This window comes from Coregonus clupeaformis, chromosome 32 (assembly GCF_020615455.1).
Source record: "Coregonus clupeaformis isolate EN_2021a chromosome 32, ASM2061545v1, whole genome shotgun sequence".
NCBI classification, from domain to species: domain Eukaryota; kingdom Metazoa; phylum Chordata; class Actinopteri; order Salmoniformes; family Salmonidae; genus Coregonus; species Coregonus clupeaformis.
Window position 1 is genome coordinate 6,009,719 of NC_059223.1, and position 23,844 is coordinate 6,033,562.

The 23,844-nt window shown below is 45.2% G+C and overlaps 1 protein-coding gene across 1 annotated transcript in view; it reads left to right on the forward strand.

Annotated features, from left to right (window-relative positions):
- Positions 1-23,844, forward strand: part of sbf2 (SET binding factor 2) — a 139,775-nt gene that overhangs the window by 105,607 nt on the left and 10,324 nt on the right. Inside the window, 17 exon segments of the mRNA XM_045210021.1 lie at positions 2,427-2,597; positions 2,707-2,981; positions 4,122-4,294; positions 5,032-5,105; positions 13,721-13,820; positions 13,823-13,915; positions 14,099-14,226; positions 15,565-15,740; positions 15,942-16,075; positions 16,246-16,447; positions 16,613-16,809; positions 16,984-17,124; positions 18,242-18,325; positions 19,433-19,507; positions 20,628-20,806; positions 21,462-21,638; positions 23,651-23,752. Coding sequence (XP_045065956.1) covers positions 2,427-2,597; positions 2,707-2,981; positions 4,122-4,294; positions 5,032-5,105; positions 13,721-13,820; positions 13,823-13,915; positions 14,099-14,226; positions 15,565-15,740; positions 15,942-16,075; positions 16,246-16,447; positions 16,613-16,809; positions 16,984-17,124; positions 18,242-18,325; positions 19,433-19,507; positions 20,628-20,806; positions 21,462-21,638; positions 23,651-23,752 — 2,481 coding nt within the window.

Below are 23,844 nucleotides of genomic sequence, written 5' to 3' on the forward strand. Positions count from 1 at the left end.
TGTGGTTTTTCACCCAGTAGATAAGGGTGTTTATCAAAATTGGGTTTGTTTTCGAATTCTTTGTGGATCGCTGTAATCTGAGGGAAATATGTGTCTCTAATATGGTCATACATTTGGCAGGAGGTTAGGAAGTGCAGCTCAGTTTCCACCTCATTTTGTGGGCAGTGTGCACATAGCCTGTCTTCTCTTGAGAGCCAGGTCTGCCTACGGCGGCCTTTCTCAATAGCAAGGCTATGCTCACTGAGTCTGTACATAGTCAAAGCTTTCCTTAAGTTTGGGTCAGTCACAGTGGTCAGGTATTCTGCCTCTGTGTACTCTCTGTTTAGGGCCAAATAGCATTCTAGTTTGCTCTGTTTTTTTGTTCTTTCCAATGTGTCAAGTAATTCTCTTTTTGTTTTCTCATGATTTGGTTGGGTCTAATTGTGTTGTTGTTGTCCTGGGGGTCTGTTTGTGTTTGTGAACAGAGCCTCTCTCTGTCTGTCTCTCTCTCGCTCTCTCTCTCTCTCTGTCTGTTTGTCTCTCTCTGTCTGTCTGTCTGTCTGTCTGTCTGTCTCTGCCTTGTATTGCTTGTTTTCCTCTTTTCCAGCCCTGCATTCCTCTTCTGCATTTGGCAAGTGGACCGTTCATATGTGTCTCTGAGGGTCATCTACCTCCATCTGTCTTCTCTTGTCCCTGTGCTCTGTGTAGTAGGTTCTGACTGCAGCCTAGGCCCTGGCTCCCCTCTGCTATCAGAGTAGGGAGAGCCAACCGACCGCGGTCAACCTGACCTCCAGACAACTGAGCAGGCTGTGTTTAACACGGGAAGACACACACATCTCCACTCAATCTGCTGCAAGACCCACACCATATGACATGAGAACATGATGACTAATATTGTAAATATTGTTTTCTGGTGCAGGTCCCAGAAGAACAACTGCATTAACATGTCTACTGTTCTTGTTTTTCTTATTGGTTACTGTTCCATGAATGGACACGGTTAATTCATTTCCATCCTTTAACACTGACCTCTGTGCATTTAGTCTAGACTCGTTAATCCACTCAGGTAATCTGTAAATCTATTAGCGCCACAGTTTGTCCTGAAAGCACTTGTGGCAGATTTGTCTCTGATCGACAGAGGGTTGTTAGCCCAGCTCCCTGTAAATGACTGAGTGCTAGCGGAGGACACGGTGTTCCTGGGAAGATGTAATGTGTATAAAACATTCCTGGGGGAATGAAACTATCCATACGAGCTTTGACATTGGCGTCATCCTCCTTACTTCCTTAACGATATAAAGCTGCACGCTGACGGACTGCGTACATTTGGAGGTGAATTATGTCTTTGTGACAGCAGTTTAGATAGGAGGCTTAGTAGTGGATTTATCATTTACATCAGAGGGATACGACGCAAGGTGCAGGGCTGTCCTGAGCAGGGAGGGAGGGAGCAGAGCAGACGGTCTACTGCTGCACTCCAACGGCCTTCAAACCTCTCTGGAGAGGAGAGATGATGAGATACACAGACCAACTTACACTAGAATCATTTCCAGCTCCAGTCTCACCTTTGAACTTCCTCACACTGCTCTCTCACTCCCCCAGGGCTCTGTGCTCGGACCCCTGCCCTCGGGTAAGCCTCAGCAGGGTGCCGGGACTGTAGCTATTTTAGTTATTATTAGTTCTGTAGCCTCTGGTAACTACAGTAGCCCCACTGCCGCTGGTCATTCAGGGAGAACCAAAGCAATAATGAACAGCGCTGTGTTGTATTGTGTCAGGGGAGAAATCAGAAGCTAATCTAATAAGAGGCTTGAGCATCACTAAAGAAAGACGCATGGCCTTCAGACTCGGTCAGGGGGAAGAGATGAACATAGAGGTAGGGGGTTGTAAGGATGTTAATTTACAAACAGTGTTGGCACTCTGTGTTCTTGGGTCCAGGACTAGTAGGTGCTATAGCTGTTGCCCAACATTCATGTGTTTATATCGGGGCATAGGAACAGTCTTCATGGCTTTAGCAGAGCTGCATGTTCTCTCTAGGTGCTGTGTGCAAACAGGTGCTTCAGTTCACTATTCATACTGTGGAAAAACTACAGGGCCCTGTTTTTAGTACTCATCCAGCGAGAGAGCGGGAGTCTAACGTTCTTGGTATGGTGTTGTAAGTGTTGAAAAACTTACGGCCAATGAGAAATGATTGATTGTGCTTGAAACCTTTGGCAGCTTTGGATTATTTTCCTATTTTCACCCAGGTTTTAATGGTCTTCTTTACAAGCTATGCTCACCACAGCCCAGTTAGTTTCACGAGTTGTGAGACGGTGAGCCCAAACTACTCTCTTGTATGTTAAGTCAAAAGCGGACACTCAGCACATCTGAACATTTGCCTGGTCAGAGCCTCAGTGTAAGCTGTTGAAAACATCTACTCCACAGCCTCTTGCAGTCAAAATATTCCCTTGTGTTTGCAGAAACTGCCGGCTGGGGTGAGCCAGTTTGCCTACACCTGTGTCCAGGACCATCCCATCTGGACCAATCAGCAGTTCTGGGAGGCCACGTTCTACAGCGAGGTCCAGAACCAGATCCGAGCCCTGTACCTCACCGCCCCTGAAGACAAACTAGGCATCACTGCCAGGCTAAAGGTAAGGGAATGAGAGGTTTCAGAGCCATATAATGGCAGTTTTTCTATTAATTTTTTTAGCCCCATTTGCAGAATGACACTGAACCATATCTTTCTCCCCCCCCCCCCAGGAGCAGGGTCCCCTTCCCCCGGCGGCCCCCAGCGCCTCGGAGCGCACGGCAATGGACCTGGCGGCGGAGCAGCTGCGCGCCTGGCCCTGCCTCAGCAAGGAGAAGCAGCAGGAGCTGGTGAAGAATGAGGAGAGCACGGTGTTCAGCCAGGCCATACACTACGCCAGCCTCCTGGTCTACCTGCTGGTCCCGCTGGACACCAGCAAGAACAAGCTGCTCCGAGCCAACCCTGTCGCTGACTGGGAGAGCGGCAGCAACAGCATCGTCACCAACAGGCAAGCAGAGCAGCTGGTTGCACATCACTGCACCCCACTGATATGCAGTCAGTTCTATCTGACTCCTATCTATTCCCCACAGATATATCAACAGTTATTTTGGCACAGCACACAGAAGTGCATGGCCCCCTAGAGTGAAATGCACTTGATCAGAAAGAGAAAAAGAGCTCAAATGTGAGGTTGTTATCTTGGACGATAGCTCTCTTGCTTGGGGAGTTTTTTGTATGTTGTAATAAGGTGATGATAAGTGTGTGGGTGAACATGGTGTTACTCTCCGTCTACATGATCCACTCTCCTCTCCTCTAAAGCGGATCAGTGTCCAGCACCTCCTCGGGCATATCCTGCCCACTCCCACATCCATCCTATCACCTGCTGGAGTTACAGCCTCAGGTCTGCTAGGGTGGGTAACACACTCAGCCTGTCTGTAGGGGGGAGCGACCTCCACTCAACCAAAAGAACCAAAGATTGGGATTTCCAGTGCTCTGCACTAACAATAATGTAATGTGTACCAATTTTATGAAGTTCGCACACGTAGGGGGGCTGGCTTTTCTCAGAAATGGAGAAGGGTCTGCCAAGGCCATATCCTGAGTTTCTCACTTTCGCTTTCTGTATGCGCTGCTGCTACACAGTAGCCCCCTAGCTAGTCCCCTCTGAAGCCTATTACAGGAGATGTTAGGCCCTTTGAGTTGATTACATGAAGAATGTTCCAGACTACACCATAATGAATCCTTTAGTTCTTGTTTTGCCGCTAGTTTCATGAGTAGGGGGGGGAAGGCGATGTCCTTAATGTGTTTAAGTGGTTGTTATTTTCTCTCTTTTGGTTCTTGCCCCAGACTTGTTTTGTTTCTCACAGAGAGACTTCTGGATCTCATCTGTGTGTTTGTAAACCCTGCGGAACATTACATCACCGTCTCATGTGAAACGTGTAGCGTGGCCAAGAGACCGCGTGAGCCGAGTGAGAGGTCATGGCATCACAGCTGACCTCTCGCCAGACTGCTGGTGTGCCATGCTCACAGACCTCAGACACACTATATCGTCATGTGCATCTCTGGGAAAATTTCAAGCATCCCTCTCTGCAGTCTGTGTTCTATTCTCATGCCATTCATGCAGACTAAAATCTGACTAAATGTGTGTTTGCAGTATTGCAGGCAGTGTGGCGGAGAGCTTTGACACAGAGAGTGGCTTTGAGGACTCTGAGAACAGCGACGTGGCCAACTCTGTGGTACGGTTCATCGCCCGCTTCATTGACAAGGTGTGCACAGAGAGTGGCGTCAGCCAAGACCACATCAAGAGTTTGCATAGCATGATCCCAGGTACCGTACGACTCCCAGTCAACCTCAATACTACCCAATACAATGTCAATTAAACCCCAATACAACCTCTATCCCGGAGCTCTGTAGCTAGCAAGCACTGTGACCTCTGACTTCAGTTGCAAACTCCCACTGTCCTCATTCTGTCAGCTTTATCAGTTAACCCTTTTATTTTATTGTAAATAAGAATATTATGTTTTTAAACACTTCTACATTAATGTAGGGGGGGTGATATTTGTGCATCTAACTTTCTCACTCATCATTATTCACTATTCATTCAGGATGATCCATAATCATGGTAGCATCCACATTAATGTAGAAGTGTTTACAACCATTATATTCTTATTTATAATAAAAGTGACTCCAAAATGACACACTACATTATTTACCATTTATATTGGGCACAAGATAATCTGAAACGCAACCAAGACAAACAGCAAATGCTTCCAACAAATTTGTAGAGTTACAAGCTTGATTAAACAGTTCAACCGATATGGATGAAAATACCCTCAAATGAAAGCTGACAGTCTGCACTTTAACCTCATAGTCATTGTATCATCCCAATACTTTTGTAGCTCACTGTAGGTGGTGGCCTTCAAATCTGTAAATATAGGCTTCCTTGGGTTGTAAGTAGGTGTGTACATGCATGTGTTTATGTTTACCTGGGTTGGTTAACTTATGTGTATGTGTTTTTGTGTGTGGATGACATCGTGCTAACTGGTCATGACATCTGACCCCAGGCATCGTGGCCATGCAGATGGAAACTCTGGAGGCAGTCCACAGGGAGAGCAGGAGGCTGCCGCCCATCCAGAAGGTAGGTGCTGCACTGCACTGGGCCACCCATTCAGAAGGTAGATGCTTCCCTGCACTGGGCCACCCATTCAGAAGGTAGATGCTTCCCTGCACTGGGCTACCCATTCAGAAGGTAGGTGCTGCCCTGCACTGGGCCACCCATTCAGAAGGTAGGTGCTGCCCTGCACTGGGCCACCCATTCGGAAAGGTAGGTGCTGCCCTGCACTGGGCCATCCATTCAGAAGGTAGGTGATGCCCTGCACTGGGCCACCCATTCAGATGGTAGGTGCTGCCCTGCACTGGGCCACCCATTCAGAAGGTAGGTGCTGCCCTGCACTGGGCCATCCATTCAGAAGGTAGGTGATGCCCTGCACTGGGCCACCCATTCAGATGGTAGGTGCTGCCCTGCACTGGGCCACAGAGTTCTCTAAATGTCTGTCTGAATATAAATTGAGTTTATCAATCATGAATATTAGTACCATTTGAAACTCTGTAATCTGTCATCAAAATGTTATCAAAATCATTCTCATTAATGGAGTAATTTTGTTGTGCCTTTGAAGTAAACCTGTGTCCTTTGGTTTTAGAACCCCTATTCTACTGGAAGTGGTGTTAGAACCCCTATTCTACTGGAAGTGGTGTTAGAACCCCTATTCTACTGGAAGTGGTGTTAGAACCCCTATTCTACTGGAAGTGGTGTTAGAACCCCTATTCTACTGGAAGTGGTGTTAGAACCCCTATTCTACTGGAAGTAGTGTTAGAACCCCTATTCTACTGGAAGTGGTGTTCTGTAGCTGAAGTGCCTATCATCCAGTAATGTTGCAGTCATCAGATTGTCATCACTCATCAACCATCAGACTGGTTTTTTTTACGGTGAAGCCAGTTTACAGTACTCCTGGATGATATTGTGCGCCTTATCACACTGCCAGCTCTTGATAAGGGCTCTCCTCCTAGTCGGCTCGTTCCCAGGACACTGCGGGCCCAGTCAGGTCCAGTGTAATTGATGTGTATGTTTGTCTGGCAGGGCCTTGTGTCTGACATTCATAGCTGAGACCACGTTGTGCACAGCTCTGCTGCCAGCAGCACATTAAATCCTGTGAACTCTGTAAACAAGCACAGGAATGACCCTGGTGGGCCATCAGCACAGATATTTATGACTCGTGGAGTTGGAGCTGTCCTTGCCTGTATGTGGAACCTGCTACTGCTTTGGCCCAAGGTTCAGGGGGAGGAGGAGGTAGCGCTGTTGGGTCTGTCGGGATTAAACATTCAGTTAATGGAGCTGGTAGTAGTGGTGTACCTTGAGCACTCCAAGCTACAAGCAGTGAAAAGGGTCACTGTGATAAGTGGCTATCACTGGCTCTGATATCTCTGGCGTAGGTGGGTGGGTTGTCTAGTGTGTGTGTTTAGGGGTGAATACTTTGTTAGAGTCCCAGCTGGCAGCCTCATTGGGGTGCTGGGGGACCGTTGGAGCCTTTAACACACTGGCCCCTGGCCCTGGGCCATCCAACACCAGCAGGACCATGTTCCTCCTCTTATCTTTTGGCTAGACTGGACCAGAACTCAACCGCACAGCCTTTGGACCGGCCTGACCTTAGCATGGATGTCCCTTCAGGTTCCATGTATCATCATGGTGGAGCAGAGCTTTCCTCTGCAAGAGAGTAAACACAGAACTCACTGTGTGTGTGTAAAGGCTGTGCTGACAGTGACGCCATTCTGTTCCCCATAGAAGACATGAACACTGCACAGAACCATGCCCTTTTGACTAGAGGGCATTTACTGTATAGGCCCCCTCACACAGGGGTGCTCAACATGGCTACAGTTTGATGAGCTAGAGAGGCGGAGCAGTGTTAGACCAGCTGCTTTCAGACCTGGCTCTGCTGCGGAGCTGAAGAGAAACCAATTCCCAACACATTGGAATGGAGTTTGTATTTACAGGTTGCTACGAAGCACCTCAAAGCAAATGTTCAGCTGTTGTCAGTGCTCATTGATCAGGGGTTTGCTTTGGATCCTCCAGCATTTCTTGAAGAATATAAATCAATATATTGTGGTAGTGTGGTGTAAGAGTTGAGTTAATAATTCAGAAGGTCACTGAAAAGATGTTGCGCGGACAACACTCAATGCATATATAAAAATGAACTAAATTAATGATTGTAGTTGTAATTTTTTTTAAAGATTTGCATGTACCTAAGGACCAAATTATTGACTTGGAGTATTACTGATGATTAGTCTCCACGGAACACAAGCTTGTTTTTCTTGGTAAAGCATCAGTGACTGTAGCTAGCTGTGTTAAACGCTATATGATGCTGAGTGTGCTTGCGACACACTGTGTGTTGGTGATGTGTTGCTTTTATGACATGATAATGATGTGTGTGAGATACATTTATGTCTTCGATATGCTCAGTGGTTGTTTAGGTGCGACGTGTGTGTTGATATCTATCCTTATCTAATGCACTGATGTTGACATTAGGGCTGTCCCCGACCCCCCGCCACCCCCCCAAAAAAAAACATATTGGTCGACCGAGAGTCATCTGTTCTTTCAACGAATCTATTGGTCTAAAAAAAATTACGTGTATTTTTCCATATATAGACACACCCTATGTGTTTGAATAAAATCAACTATATGTACTGAGCTTGTCTGATGCTTTAAGCCAGGGGTGTCAAACTCATTTTAGCTCAGGGGCCACATGGAGGAAAATCTATTCCCAAGTGGGCCGGACCGGAAAAATCATGGTATATATAACTTAAAAACAACAACTTCAGATTGTTTTCTTTGTTTTAATACGATCAACATACAACATAAAGCTGGAGCCTGAGGACAGTGTGTCCAAAATAGTACAAGCACAACATCACTATTAATCATAAAACACATCAAGTTTATTTGAAAATTCTAAAGAAAAAGAACACACAAACACACAATGCCTCAGTGATTAACAGAGCTGTTTCACAGATCACAGAGCTATATCAGGGTGTCATTTCTCAGGCAGAAATGTAGATAAAAAATAATGAAATCCTGTTCCCCAAACAAGTGCAAGAACCACAGAGTCAAGAATAGGTTAAATATACAAATAAAATCAATTAAAAACAATAGCACATCAACATAAAAACATATACACATAAAGCTGGAGCCTGAGGACAGTGTCCAAAAGCACAACATCACTATTAATCATAAAACACCTCAAGTTATTTGAAAGTTCTGAGGACAAAGAACACACAAACACACAATGCCTCAGTGATTAACAGAACTGTTTCACAGATCACAGAACTATATCAGGGTGTCATTTCTCAGGCAGAAATGTAGATAAAAATAATGAAATCCTGTTCCCCAAACAAGTGAAAGAACCACAGAGTCAAGAATAGGTTAAATATACAAATAAAATAAAATCAATTAAAAACAATAGCACATAAACATATAAACATAAATCTGAAAGCGTTGCTCAAACTCCCGTAACAGTCCCGTTATTTTATCTTTGAACCGCTTCATGTCTGCCACATGTTGGGTCGCGCACACATTTTTCAGACAGGGGAAGTGAGCTGCATCACCACCGGCAAGTTGCGTCTCCCACAATGACAGCTTCAACTTGAAAGAACGTATGCTGTCATAATACTGCGTGACAACTTTGTTGCGCCCTTGCAGCTGTTTGTTCAAGTTATTCAGGTGCTCTGTAACATCCACCATAAATACAAGGTCCGGCATCCATTCTGCGGAATGAAATTCTAACACTGGTTTGCCCTTTTCTTCCATGAACTGTTCAATTTCTTCTCTTAAATCAAAGAAACGCCTCAGCACAGCACCTCGGCTTAACCATGGTGTGGTATGGCAGGCCATAGATGTGGTCTTTCTCTCTGAGAAGGCTGTCAAACTGACGGTGATTCAGGCTTCTGGATCGGATGAAATTAACAGTTTGGATGACCACCTTCATGACGTTATCCATCTTTAATGACTTGCAACACAAAGCCTCCTGGTGCAAAATACAGTGAAAAGTCAAAAAATCACGTCCTCCATTTGCAGATTGCACTTTCTCTCTGAACTTTGTCACAACGCCTGCTTTTTTCCCGATCATTGAGGGCGCACTATCTGTAGCCAGGCTGACAGCGCGGTACCAGTCCACTCCGACCCTGTCCAGCGCGCCGACGAGTGCGGTAAAAATATCAGCTGCTGTCGTTGTATCTGTCATCGGCACCAACTCCACAAACTCCTCGGTGACGGTCAATGTGTCATCAACTCCGCGGATGAAAAAATTGCCAGTTGTGCAACATCTGTAATGTCCGTGCTTTCATCAATTGCAACCGAAAACGCAATAAATTACTTTACTTTTTGCTTCAACTGGCTGTCCAAATCCACTGAAAGATCGGAAATCCTGTCTGCAACTGTGTTTCTGTCACGCCCTGGCTCGGGGGACTCTCGTATGTTGAGCCAGGGTGTTAGTTTCTATGTTTTGTTGTGGGTTCTAGGTTATTGTATTTCTTTGTTTGAGTGACTCCCAATCAGAGGTAACGAGTGTCAGCTGTTGGCTAGTTGTCTCTGATTGGGAGCCATATTTAACTATCTGTCTTTCACGTTGTGTTTGTGGTTTCTTGTTCATTTCGGTTTGTGTGAAACTGTAGACGTCACGTTATCGTTTTGTGTTTTTGATCGTGTGATCATTTATAGTAATAAAATATGTTCACCTTCAACGCTGCGCATTGGTCCTCTATGTTAGACGATCGTGACAGTTTCTTGTCAGGCTGATATTTTCAAAAGCCTGCCGCTTTTCAGGGCACACAATCTCCGCTGCCTTCATCATGCATGTTTTTACAAATTCACCCTCACTAAATGGTTTTGAAGCCACTGCGATTTCATTAGCAATGAGGTAGCTAGCTTTCACTGCAGTGTCACTGATGTCTCGGCTGTGAGTAAACACAGACTGCTGTTTCTTCAGACCCGCCAACAGTTCATTCACCTTCTCTCATCTCCGCTGTCCTTGAAAGTTGTCATATTTGTCGGCATGAAGACTCACATAGTGGCGACGAAGGTTATATTCTTTCAGCACTGCAACATGCTCTGAACACACCAAACATACAGCTTTCCCATTCAATTCTGTGATTAAATAGGATGACCATTTTTCTTGGAACACTCTGCACTCTGCGTCCACTTTTCTCTTTTTTGACAGAGACATATTGGGGCAATGAGGGTGCCAAAGCACATAATGTTAAAAGTAGAAGCCGTAATAAATATCGCGGGCAAAACAAAGTAGCTCATTGGCTGCACGTGCTTGACCTACTTGCTCTGCCCCGGTATAAACAGTTTGCTTGCATTTTTATACTTTACAAAAATTTATACTTTTTAAATCATCTCGCGGGCCGGATTAAACCCGTTTGCGGGCCTGATCCGGCCCGCGGGCCGTACGTTTGACACCCCTGCTTTAAGCCCACTGTTTGATTAAATGGGTAAGACACACAAATGACTCAAGAAGGGAGCCCGATGGCCACGCTGTGTTAAAATGAAATGACAGTGAGTGCCTGTGTGACTGGTGCACGTTGTCTATCTCCTCCCTGCTGCAGCGAACATGCACAGCAAGTGTTTATTTAATTACAGCCATTTTGTTTCTTACTTGTTTCTGACTCAATAGTTCTGTTACCGAAATACCTCATTTGTTTAGGAAAATAATTCCCTATTCCCTCAACCCTTGCTCTCTTTACGTGAAAAATGTATGCTTTTGACCAATAGGGCCTGACCTATAACCTATCATAATCTCATCAATAATTTGGTTATAACAAACTCTAAGCACCGTAACAGATGTGACAGCAAAATGGATGCGGAGGACGTGAAAAAGAAACTCGAAACGTCCAAAAGTCAGATCTGTGGAAGACATTTGACTTAGTTGTAGAAACTACTGGAGATCAAGAAAAAGGAGGGTATAGGAGCAAGCGTTGCATGAGTATTGTGTGTGCCAAACAGTTGATGTTAGATTGCAATATAATTTTTTCTGACCATTTGGAACAGTGTGAACAACACTAAATAAATAAGTGTACCATAGTCTGTTCTAACGAAGAATAAAAATATATATACTCTATAAAACCTTTATTACAGCAGAATAACAGTTATATGCATTCGTGAATTGCGGTATTTTTTTTTGCCTAATTATTGAAAGCTCCCGTTGTTATTTAATTTTAAAACTAAAATGGTTTAAAACCAAAAACCAGGGTATAGGAGCGAGAGCTGCGTGCTTATTATGTGTGACAAACAGGTGCTGTTAGATTACAATATTATTTTTCTGCCTGTTTGGATCAGTGTAAACAACACTAGATAAATTATAATTAATACCAGTCTGTTCTAACCCAAAACAATTTTTATGCCTTTATTACAGCATAGCTAGGATTAAAAACAGCCGAACCTGTGAAATTGCTTTACCCGACATTTTGCCATTGCATGAGGCTTGGTGCTCACGGAATCAGTAGGCTATTAAATAAACACTCAAACTGGCAACAGAAGCAAGGTCTGTCTTATTTCTTTGGAAATACATTACCGGTCAAAAGATTTAGAACACCTACTCATTCCAGGGTTTTTCTTTATTTTTTATAATTTCTACATAGCCCTATTTGGTAAAAGACCAAGTCCATATTATGGCAAGAACAACTCAAATAAGCAAAGAGAAATGACAGTCCATCACTACTTTAAGACATGAAGGTCAGTCATTACGGAACATTTCAAGAACTTTGAAAGTTTCTTTAAGTGCAGTCGCAAAAACCATCAAGCGCTATGATGAAACTGTCTCTCATGAGGACCGCCACAGGAATGGAAGACCCAGAGTTACCTCTGCTGCAGAGGATAAGTTTGTTAGAGTTACCAGCCTCAGAAATTGCAGGTCAAATAAATGCTTCACATAGTTCAAGTAACAGACATCTCAACATCAACTGTTCAGAGGGGACTGTGTGAATCAGGCCTTCACGGTCGAATTGCTGCAAAGAAACCACTACCAAAGGACACCAATAAGAATAATAGACTTGCTTGGGCCAAAAAACACGAGCAATGGACATTAGACTGGTGTAAATAGTCCTTTGGTCTGGAGTCCAAGTTTGAGATTTTTGGTTCCAACCGCTGTCTTTGTGAGACACGGTGTGGGTGAACGGATGATCTCCGCATGTGTATTTCCCACCATAAAGCATGGAGGAGGAGGTGTTATGGTGTGGGGGTGCTTTGCTGGTGACACTGTCTGTGATTTATTTAGAATTCAAGGCACACTTAACCAGCATGGCTACCACAGCATTCTGCAGCGATACGCCATCCCATCTGGTTTGGACTTAGTGGGACTATCATTTGTTTTTCAACAGGACAATGACCCAACACACGTCCAGGCTGTGTAATGGCTATTTTACCAAGAAGGAGAGTGATGGAGTGCTGCATCAGATGACCTGGCCTCCACAATCCCCCGACCTCAACCAAATTGAGATGGTTTGGGATGAGTCGGACGGCAGAGTGGAGGAAAAGCAGCCAACAAGTGCTCAGCATATGCTGGAACTCCTTCGACTGTTGGAAAAGCATTCCAGGTGAAGCTGGTTGAGAGAATGCCAAGAGTGTGCAAAGCTGTCATCAAGGCAAAGGGTGGCTATTTGAAGAATGTCAAATATAAAATATATTTTGATTTGTTTAACACTTTTGGTTACTACATGATTCCATATGTGTTATTTCATAGTTTTGATGTCTTCACTATTATTCTACAATGTAGAAAATAGTAAAAATAAAGAAAAACCCTTGAATGAGTAGGTGTTCTAAAACTTTTGACCGGTAGTGTATATGGATGATTTATAAAGCCAGGCACATTTAAGAGTTAAGCTATTGATGATTATTGGGGCGGCAGGTAGCTTAGTGGTTAAGAGCGTTGTGCCAGTAACCGAAAGGTCGCTGCTTCTTATCCCCGAGCCGACTAGGTGAAAAATCTGTCAATGTGCCCTTGAGCAAGGCACTGAACTCTAATTGCTCCTGTAAGTCGCTCTGGATAAGAGCGTCTGCTAAATGACTCAAATGTAAATGTAAATGATTATGGACTTAATTAAGTTGGGGTTTCCTCTCTCCTCAATTTTCTTAGACAATTAGGCTAAGGCAATGGCTGTTTCCTCTTCTCTGCTACTGCTGCCTCCGCCGCATTGTTCTCAATCCCAATATGCTGGTTAACTTTGCTATTATGCACATAGCAACATAGGGAAAGGCGCCAATTCTACGCCGCACTGAAGATTGTTTCAGAACTGCGGACAGCGACCGTATCCAATCCTGGAGAAAGCGAATTTGTTATAAAATAATGTTCGATTTATTAGTTGCACTATTATTTTTACATAATATATCTATATACAATTTCAGCATCACATGTCTTAGAGTGATAGACGGTGCCATCCCCTTGGCCTCCGCAATGAATTAGTCCACTGAGACGGGCGCGAATCAGACAGGTGTCTTGTGCACCTTCAAAAAATTTTTATTAAATTGCGACTGCTCGATTAAAGAAATATTGGTCGACCAACAGCCTTTCAACCAGACAATCAACCAGTCGACTAAATGGGGTCAGCCCTAGTTGACATGCTTAAGTACATGGTGTGTGTGCAGGTGTCTGTACATACAGTGTGTTCTGATGAAGTGTGTTTGACATGTGCATCCTCTGTCCCACCCAGCCTAAGATACTGCGCCCAGCGCTGCTCCCTGGTGAAGAGTTTGTATCGGAGGGTCTGAGGGTGGTCCTGGACCCTGATGGCAGAGAGGAGGCTACGGGGGGCTGCTCGGGGGACCACACATCCTGCCAGCAGAGGGAGCCCTCTTCCTCACCTCCTACCGCATCATCTTCAAGGGCTCCCCACACGACCCACTAGGTAAATCATCCAGCTAGCATTTAATTATATCTGTCCCTGTTGAGATAGTGCACTTTGGGATTCCCAATATAGTTCACTATATAGGGTATCATTTTGAGATGAAGCCTGTTTGAATGTGTTGTGTGGATGAGGTACGTTAGCATAGAAGTGTATGTTGAGGTGTTGTCCTGTGTGTGGGAGCAGTGGGGGAGCAGGCAGTGATCAGGAGCTTCCCAGTGTCCACCTTGACCAAGGAGAAGAAGATTAGCATCCAGAACCAACTGCAGCAGAACATGCAGGAGGGACTGCAGCTCCGCTCGGCATCCTTCCAGGTAACACACACACACCTACTCCTGATGATGTGGATGATAATGAAGATACAAATTATGTGATTTTGATGCTACAGGCTTTTCCATTATTCATTTCATCGTGGAGGGGACTGTGGATCTGTCTCCGTTCGTACGTTAGTCACACGCGATATCTCAGACAGCACTGGGCCGATTTTGACTAAACTTGGGTGAATGATGCGTCTTGCCATAGAGACCCGGCATTTACAAAACTGATTGGCCCAAGGTGTGAGCTATAGTAATTAACTTAAATATGTTGGTCACACGTGGCACTGCATCATTCATGGGCGACGACATGTTTACTGTTCCCTTGTCTCTAGTTTAAGTACACAAAGTCCTATTTCTTAGATGCTAAATAAATGCTAACATGGTTTGTCTAAGTATGTGAGTGTTCCCTCCTTTTGCCCCAAGCCAAGTATAAGATTGCTAGAACATGTATAACAGATTCACAGAGAACCTAGAATTACTGATCAGTTGTGACATTTGGAGAGATTAAAGGAATGAATATGCTCCAGACTCTTCCCTACATCCAGCCTGAATACATTTCTTGGACGTTATACGAGTAACCTATGTTGAGTTTGATTTGAAGGAAAAATAGGCAACCGTGCACATGTTTTTGGTCTTTCACAATTCATGTAGTGCTGTAAAAATGTTATGGTTCATTCCTATATTTTTAGTAACACGGACAATAAAACAGGCCTTTATGTGGGGAGGGGATCACTTGGCCTGGCTGGGCCTGTGTGTGCGAGCTAGAGTGTGTGCGAGCTAGAGTGTGTGCGAGCTAGAGTGTGTGTTTGTGTGTGAGCGAGCTAGAGTGTGTGTTTGTGTGTGAGCGAGCTAGAGTGTGTGTTTGTGTGTTGCTAAGCCTGGCCAGAGGGCTGTGTCTACGTCTGGGGTGCGTTATTAGGCCTTCATTGAGAGCTGCAGGCTGCTGGGGATCCACAGGAGAGGGGGTGGGGGGGGCTAGGTCTCCTCTCTTCTCATGCAGGAACTGGTGGGATGTTGGGGGAGGGATGGATGGGGAGTGGAGGGACTACCAGGTCAGGGCAGTCAATGAGAAGCGGACGTCACTCTGGAAAGACATTCTGTGTGAAATATGTGAACATTCCGTACTTTCTGTTTCCGATTTGCAATTATTAGTATTTGCCTCCCTGCAAGAAAAAAATTAAACAGAATTTTTGGCCTTCACAGATGTGCGTATCTGCAGAGCCATTTAGATTTATGAATGCATTATTATTTTCCAGCTATTCCATGGAAGGCCATATGTTTAATCTGGAGGCAATGAGCTCACATGTTCCCTGATGCTTCCTGTGTCCTCTTCAGTTGATCAAAGTGGCGTTTGATGAGGAGGTGAGCTCAGAGATGGTGGAGATCTTCAGGAAACACATCCAGAGGATCCGCTACCCTCAGTCCATCTTCAGCACATTCGCCTTCGCAGCAGGCCAGACAACTCCCCAACTCATCCTTCCCAAACAGAAGGAGAGGAACACAGGTTTCAGGTCAGTCCCACCTCTCTCTACCTCTACCTCAATGTTCTGTTAAAGTTGTTTTAGATGGCAAATCCCATTATGTGGTTGAAAGGTTCCTGTAATAACTCCCACAACCGACACCGCCTGAAAGTGTTGAGAAATCTTCCTTATCTGATGCTGGAATCAGACATGATAAATGATGTTATGGTCTCCTCATCCTCCTCCTAACAGGACGCTGTCCAAGACCATTGTGAAAGGAGCCAAGAGAGCTGGGATGATCACCATGGGCCGTCAGAGTCAGACCACGCTGAAGAAGAACGACAGAGGGAGTCGGATGACCTGGCACGAGGATGATGACATCTCAGGTATGAGCAGACTGATGTTAAACTCCTACAAGGGAGAAGAGGAGGGGGAGTTTTGACAAGCTGGAGTTTCTGACCAGTTACCTGACCTTGGCTCTCTCTCTCTCTCTCTCTCTCTCTCTCTCTCTCTCTCTCTCTCTCTCTCTCTCTCTCTGTGTGTGTGTGTGTTCCAGTGTCAGATGAGGGCGAGCCACCCCCCAGCAGCACGTTGAGGGCGTCGGAGAAGTCCACCATGGAGCAACTGGTGGAGCGGGCGTGTTTCCGTGACTACCAGCGGCTGGGCCTGGGAACCATCACAGCCAGCTCCTCCCGCTCTAAGACCGGAGAGCAGTTCAGAGTCACTGCAGTCAACAGACTCTACTCCCTCTGCCGCAGGTGCACACAACACACATATACTTTGTCATGTCAGATATTGGCGCTCTGATCAATGTAGAAGAGGTGTATTCAGTGTTCATGTATTGGTTGTATCAGATCAAACTGCCGTCATAGGTGTCCCAATAGTGGTCTCCATCATGGGCTGATGGTGTGTGTACCCCACAGTTACCCAGGGCTCCTGGTGGTTCCCCAGTCGGTGCAGGACAGCAGCCTGCAGAAGGTGGCCCGTTGTTACAGACACAACCGCCTGCCAGTGGTGTGTTGGAAACACCCCCGCACCAAAGCTGTGCTGCTACGATCCGGAGGCATCCACGGCAAGAGTGTGGTGGGACTCTTTAAGTCCCAGAACCAATCTTCAACAGGTACAGTACAAACACACATGACTTACTTACACACACCTGTAGAAACCTTTTGATACCATTCTCGTAAGGCGTACACCGTACAGAATTTAAAGGACTTACATTAGATAGTCATGTTCTAAAATTGAAGACAGTTGATGTTGAATATGTCTAATGACTGGTCTCCTCTCCCTCTAGCCCCTGCCAACTCTTCAGAGTTGTCCAGTAGTCTGGAGCAGGAGAAGTATCTACAGGCCATCCTCAACTCCATCCCCGTCTACTTCAAACTGAACGGCAGTAACACTCTGTCCAACCGCTCTCTCATCGGCCTCTCACCAGGTACCCCCTGCTCTGGGCTCTGCTCTGGGCTCTGCTCTGGGCTCCGCTCTGGGCTCCGCTCTGGGCTCCGCTCTGGGCTCCGCTCTGGGCTCCGCTCTGGGCTCCGCTCTGGGCTCCGCTCTGGGCTCTGCTCTGGGCTCTGCTCTGGGCTCCGCTCTGGGCTCCGCTCTGGGCTCTGCTCTGGGCTCCGCTCTGGGCTCTGCTCTGGGCTCTGCTCTGGGCTCTGCTCTGGGCTCTGTCCTGCTCTAGACTGGTGGTGTTTTTCCCACTCTGTCACTATTGTTTTTGTGTGTTTGTCCTCGTTCCTTCAGTGTTATTCTGCTGATTATCTTAGTGAGGTTTCCTCTGGGCCGCTGCCTGTTATTTATGTTGTGTCCGTTGTGTTTGGAAGGAACTGCGGCACAATGTTATGGTTATGTAAGAGGAACAGGACACCCAGGGGTCACCATCCATCCATCTCCCCAGACTTCACCCGACCGCCAAGTGCCAGTCCAGAGAGCTGTGTGACCAGCACATACCCTACGCAAAGTCAGCAGGATTCTGTTTCCCATGTAACCACAATAGATCTTTAGTCTCTGGGAACTGGGTCAAAACACACCCGGAATCAATGTCAATGGCATCCATCTCCATCTCCCAGCTTTAAGATCTACGTCTGCAGGGATCAAATAGTCTTAATGGGGGAAATAGGATTCCCAAGGCTTGATAGCTTCAGACTTTCTGATTATGTTCAGATAAGCTAATTGGAATTTAAGCAACGGGACACGATTGCCGAGTGTGAGCCCAAGGCTTAGGCCTAATTGAAACACAGCAATCAGTGTTTTCCCCCCTAAATGTAGGTAATGTTAGCTCGCCTCATTTAACTCTTAAGTAATCCCTCCTTGCATTATCATTGAAAAATCTGGCCTAATCTCCCAGGTCTGTGTCCATTTTGTTTAAAATCTGAGACACACTGTGGGGTAGTTATGTTCTCAGATGCTGTGTCTGACAAATATAGATGGTTAGTCATCCAGGCATGGTTTTCATTCGCTATGCTCTCTGGGTGTGTGTTACTGTGTTTGTCCTGGTTACAGCTGAATGGTGGTGTTATCCCCGTTTCATGTCTGTGTGTACTCTTCAGGCAGTGAAAGGAGGACATCTAGAATACCAAAGATGGCCCCCGTCCATTTGGACATGCCCTTCTCCAACAGCTTTGCCAGAGGAGGTGAGTGCTGTACCCACGTGTCACTTCCTCAAAGTCCTATATATCACACTGCAACCGCAGTTCTGGAAATAAACTGGCCCCCTTTTTGTCTATGACTCAGCTATTTGTCATCTGTATTTGCCATTAATACACATGGTGATGGTCTGTGTGTTACATGATTATTAAGGCAGCAGATGTGCCCCACTAGAGCACTATGCTAGTAGGTCACAACTTCATACAAACGGGTTGACACATTTCAACTTCAACATTGCAAAAATCCTGTTTTCTGACAGTTTACAGTAATGGTATGAAGTGGAATGACACGCTAGGCAAATTACTGTACATGGCCCAGTTCAATACACTGAGCAGTTTCCATTTCAAATATAGCACAAGCTGTGACTCCAAAATCCATCTTTAAGAGCATCTTTAGTGTAATGTTAACAACGAGGTTGATCTGCTTATTCATTTAAACACATTAATCTGTTGATCATTACTCTTATTCAACATGGCCTATTTGTAGCTTGTCAAATAAATGTGACCTAGTAGTCTGGTATGACCAGTGAAGATGTCTCCACATCTGTCATTGGCATGCAACTGTCTGCATCATGATTTGAGAGAAGTCTTCTCTGGAAGTTGAAGTGAATTATTGGGTTAGTTGCCACAGTTCCTGTAATATTCAACCACAAGATTGCAACACCCAAAGATGACTTTCAAGGTCATTCACAGCAGCATTAAGTGGATTTCGATTTGTCTTCTAAGAAATGTTCAAATATTTCCAATAACATGGGGCTTCTTTGGGATTTTGATAATCGTCTCTTCATTTTTACACAACATCATGGTCTGTACTATGTCATGCATGTTAACCCCCATTCTGTTCATCTCAAGACTGAATTACAAATGAATATTTTATTTTGGTATTCATATCTTTCCACCATCCAACCCTGTTGGTCTCTTAAGTCTGAAGCCTAGCTCCCCATGTCCTGGTCCCTTGCTGTAACCCCTCAGGTGACCTTTTGACTACGTGCGACGTTATGTCGCCCCTACGGTTGGGGTGTGTGCCGGTATGTTATGTCCATCTGATATTGTGATCTTTCTGTACCCCCCTCCCCCTCACCCATAACCTGCCAGTGCTTGGGTACAGGGATAAGCTATTCACTCACTCAAACCAAAAACCTACCGCTAAGGGGAGAATCCAAAATCAAGGTATAGTGAAAATTTTTACTCTCTTCAGATCTCGCCCCACCGTTCTTCCTCCACCCCTCTTTATTAACATCTTAATCTTATTTCCTGGTCATTGATCCTATCTAACCCGCACTCATGCCTCTGTAACAGTTAGACATGTATCCTGTGTTCGGTGTGCTCATCTCTTTCGAGGAATAGGGAGTATCTCTGTGGAGATTCCTGGTATCACTCATGGCTTCCTCTTTTGGCGCGCTTGGGCAAGGCTGAGGTTCTCCTCTGCTGGAAAATAATCTGACTGTGGTCCACTTCAGGGTAAATGTAGTCCACTTGTTACTGAATGTGATGTCTCAGCAGTTGTGGATGTGGTCAGTCAGCAGTCTTGGCCCAATGGGAGGTACTGTGGGCTCAGCTCGGTCATGACAGGCAGCTCGGGAATGAGGCCTCCGTGGCCTAACCTCTGCATTGTATTCAATGTGTGTCTAGCCTTCTTAAGGCGAGATAGGATTTAGAATGTAAGGTACCTGCCTATTGGTTGATGTTTTGATTGGTTGAGAGCTCACTCTAAATTGTTGTAATTGATATCCGGCGGTTTAATTCGACAATGTACTCAATGCCAAAGCTGCTTAAACACTAAATGTGGTGTCCTTTCCCTTATCTACCAACAGCCTGGCTCAGACCGGGCCCCTGAGGGCAGTAACAGCAGCATAAGCAAAGCGGAGGAAGTATGGTTTATCACAAAAAGTTCTAGCATATACAGATCTGTATTGTAGTTATCTTGGTGGTAGTGGTTTGTCAGAGAGAAATGAGCATCCCTCAGTTTCTTCCCCTTGGATTAGTGAATGAATAGATCTGTGCCCATAGATTTAGTGTCCAAATTCTATTTCTGTGTCTGCACCCTTCAATGTGTCAATGTGCTATAGTCTTTATGTCGCTATGTGCCATTCTGTCATCTGTTTCCCCAGTACGGTGGTCTAGGCTGTTAGTGCTTAACCAACCCCTCTCTGTGGTCATTCGTTGTCATGCCAAACATAACAGTGGAGCACGAGTATTGGACCAGGCTAGCTAGCACCTTTTGTGTTCCAGCCCTCTACAGGCCTGCGGTACCAACTCTAACTGTACCTCTCTCGCTGTGTTGTTGCAGGTGTCTGGGCCAGCCTGCGTTCCAGCAGCCGCTTCAGCCAGCACCCGTCTGCAGCCGATGTTGGCGCCAGGCTGGCAGGGAAGGATTTGGCGCCCCCTGCAGGCAGCGAGAGCATGCATGCCCAGCTCCTCAAACAGCAGGCTGCCCTCTACATTTTTGGAGAGAAGTCCCACCTCAGGGTAAGACGAAAGTTATAAGAGTATTTGTCTGTGGGAGGGCTGGTAAATTTTTACAAGATACTGTGTAGGGGAATCAGGTCACTCCAGTCTAGAATGTGTAACCACTGTTTAGTTCCAGCAGACTGTACATTTCCAAACTGATAAGGGGACTTGATTGCAATTAATCAAAATGATGATTTATTATTAATACAGTCCCACATCTCTGATAATATTACATTTGGACTGCTGTTCGAACATTCTGCTCATTTCAGTCACTTGTTCAAGTGGAGCAGTGTGTCTGTGTGTGTTGAATGTGAAATTGATATTATTTTCATTGGCTAAAAGAGGTTATAAATAAATGTGAGCGTGGTGGAGTCGCCAGCTGTGTGGGTGGCTGTAATTGGCCAGTGGCCACATTGACAGAGACAGTCTTCTCTTAAATGAAACTTCTACTTCATTTCCTAACAGAAGGCCTATTTTTACCTCATACGTCCCAAGTATTTAAGATATTCCCTATCTGTGTCTTCTGTTTGAATTTTTTTATTTATTTGTCAGTCAGAGTTTTACGTGTCTTTTAATCAGTCTTTCAGAGTGTTATTTTAATGTCTGTGTCTAATAGTGATAGTTGACTCTCAGGGACTGTTAATTTTCAATGACATTTCTCCGCTTTTGTCAGGGCTTCAAACTGGACTCTACTCTGAACTGTGAACTGGTGCCTGTGGACTTTGCTGACACGCGGCAGATCAAAGGTGCCTTTAAGAAGCTGCTGAGGGCATGTGCTCCGAGCGCTACGTCTTCAGACACAGAGGACTCCTTCCTCAAAGCCCTGGAGGACTCTGAGTGGATCCTTCAAGTGAGCTCCCGTCATATACACAAATACATACTCACCAATATACATATAGTTGTGTCTGACATTAGGTTGGAGTCATTAAAACTTGTTTTTCAACCACTCCACAAATGTCTTGTTAACAAACTATAGTTTTGGCAAGTCAATTAGGACATCTACTTTGTGCATGACACAAGTAATTTATCCAACAATTGTTTACAGACAGATTATTTCACTTATAATTCACTGTATCACAATTCCAGTGGGTCAGAAGTTTACATACACTAAGTTGACTGTGCCTTTAAACAGCTTGGAAAATTCCAGAAAATGATGTCATGGCTTTAGAAGCTTCTGATAGGCTAATTGATATCATTTCAGTCAATTGGAGGTGTACCTGTGGATGTATTTCAAGGCCTACCTTCAAACTCAGTGTCTCTTTGCTTGACATCATGGGAAAATCCAAAGAAATCAGCCTGAAGGTACCACGTTCATCTGTACAAACAATAGTACGCAAGTATAAACACCATGGGACAATGTAGCCGTCATACCGCTCAGGAAGGAGACGCGTTCTGTCTCCTAGAGATTAACGTACTTTGCAAATCAATCCCAGAACAACAGCAAAGGACCTTGTGAAGATGCTGGAGGAAACAGGTACAAAAGTATCTATATCCACAGCAAAACGAGTCCTATATCCACATAACCTGAAAGGCCGCTCAGCAAAGAAGAAGCCACTGCTCCAAAACTGCCGTAAAAAAGCCAGACTACAGTTTGCAACTGCACATGGGGACTAAGATGGTACTTTTTGGAGAAATGTCCTCAGGTCTGATTAAACAGAAATAGAACTGTTTGACCATAATGACCATCGTTATATTTGGGGGGGGGGCTTGCAAGCCGAAGAACACCATCCCAACCGTGAAGCACGGGGGTGGCAGCATCATGCTGTGGGGGTGCTTTGCTGCAGGGGGGCCTGGTGCACTTCACAAAATAGATGGCATCATGAGGAAGGAAAATTATGTGGATATATATTGAAGCAACATCTCAAGACATCAGTCAGGAAGTTAAAGCTTGGTTGCAAATGGGTCTTCCAAATGGACAATGACTCCAAGCATACTTCCAAAGTTGTGGCAAAATGGGACAACAAAGTCAAGGTATTGGAGTGGCCATCACAAAGCCCTGACCGCAAGCCTATAGAAAATGTGTGGGCAGAACTGAAAAGGCGTGTGCGAGCAAGGAGGCCTACAAACCTGACTCAATTACACCAGCTCTGTCAGGAGGAATGGGCCAAAATTCCCCCAACTTATTGTGGGAAGCTTGTGGAAGGCTACCCGAAACGTTTGACCCAAGTTAAACAATTTAAAGGCAATGCTACCAAATACTAATTGAGTGTATGTAAACTTCTGACCCACTGGGAATGTGATGAAAGAAATAAAAGTTGAAATAATTCATTTTCTCTACTATTATTCTGACATTTCACATTCTTAAAATAAAGTGGTGATTCTAACTGACCTAAGACAGGGAATTTTTACTAGGATTAAATGTCAGGAATTGTGAAAAACTGAGTTTAAATGTATTTGTCTAAGGTGTATGTAAACTTTCGACTTCAACTGTACATAGACACCCTCCTACGGTTTCCACAACAACAACTCACTGACCCTCGTGAGAGATCTGTGAGAACGAACCAGCGACGTGCTCTCCATGATCTTGCTGTGTGACTCTGACCTCATCCTTTATTCTCTCCTCATCCTATAAGCTTCTTTCCCAAGGGAAATGATAACGATTCAAACAGACATGGGAGAACCACCAAATTGCTTATCATGGTAGTTATCATAGTGACAACCACAGCCTATGGCCCTGCATTAAATGTGTCATAAACAACAGAACAATATTATCTGGGAGAAGCCCTGCTCAGGCTCCACAGTCTTAACTCAGCACTCTTTTGAGTCTGTGGCCAGTAGACTAAAAATAACAATGAATCCACAGGAACAGCTTAACGGCATGAACTGACAGTGTATTATTGTGTGTGTATGTGTTCCCTGCAGCTTCACAAGCTCCTGCAGCTGGCCCTGATTCTGGTGGAGCTGCTGGACAGTGGCTCATCTGTCCTGCTGAGTCTGGAGGATGGCTGGGATATCACCACACAGGTGAGCCTCACGCACACACACACTGTCTCTACCCCAGCAGGAGTAGTGGAAGAAGGGGACTGGGGATGTAGGAGAGTAGGAGAGAGAGGGGG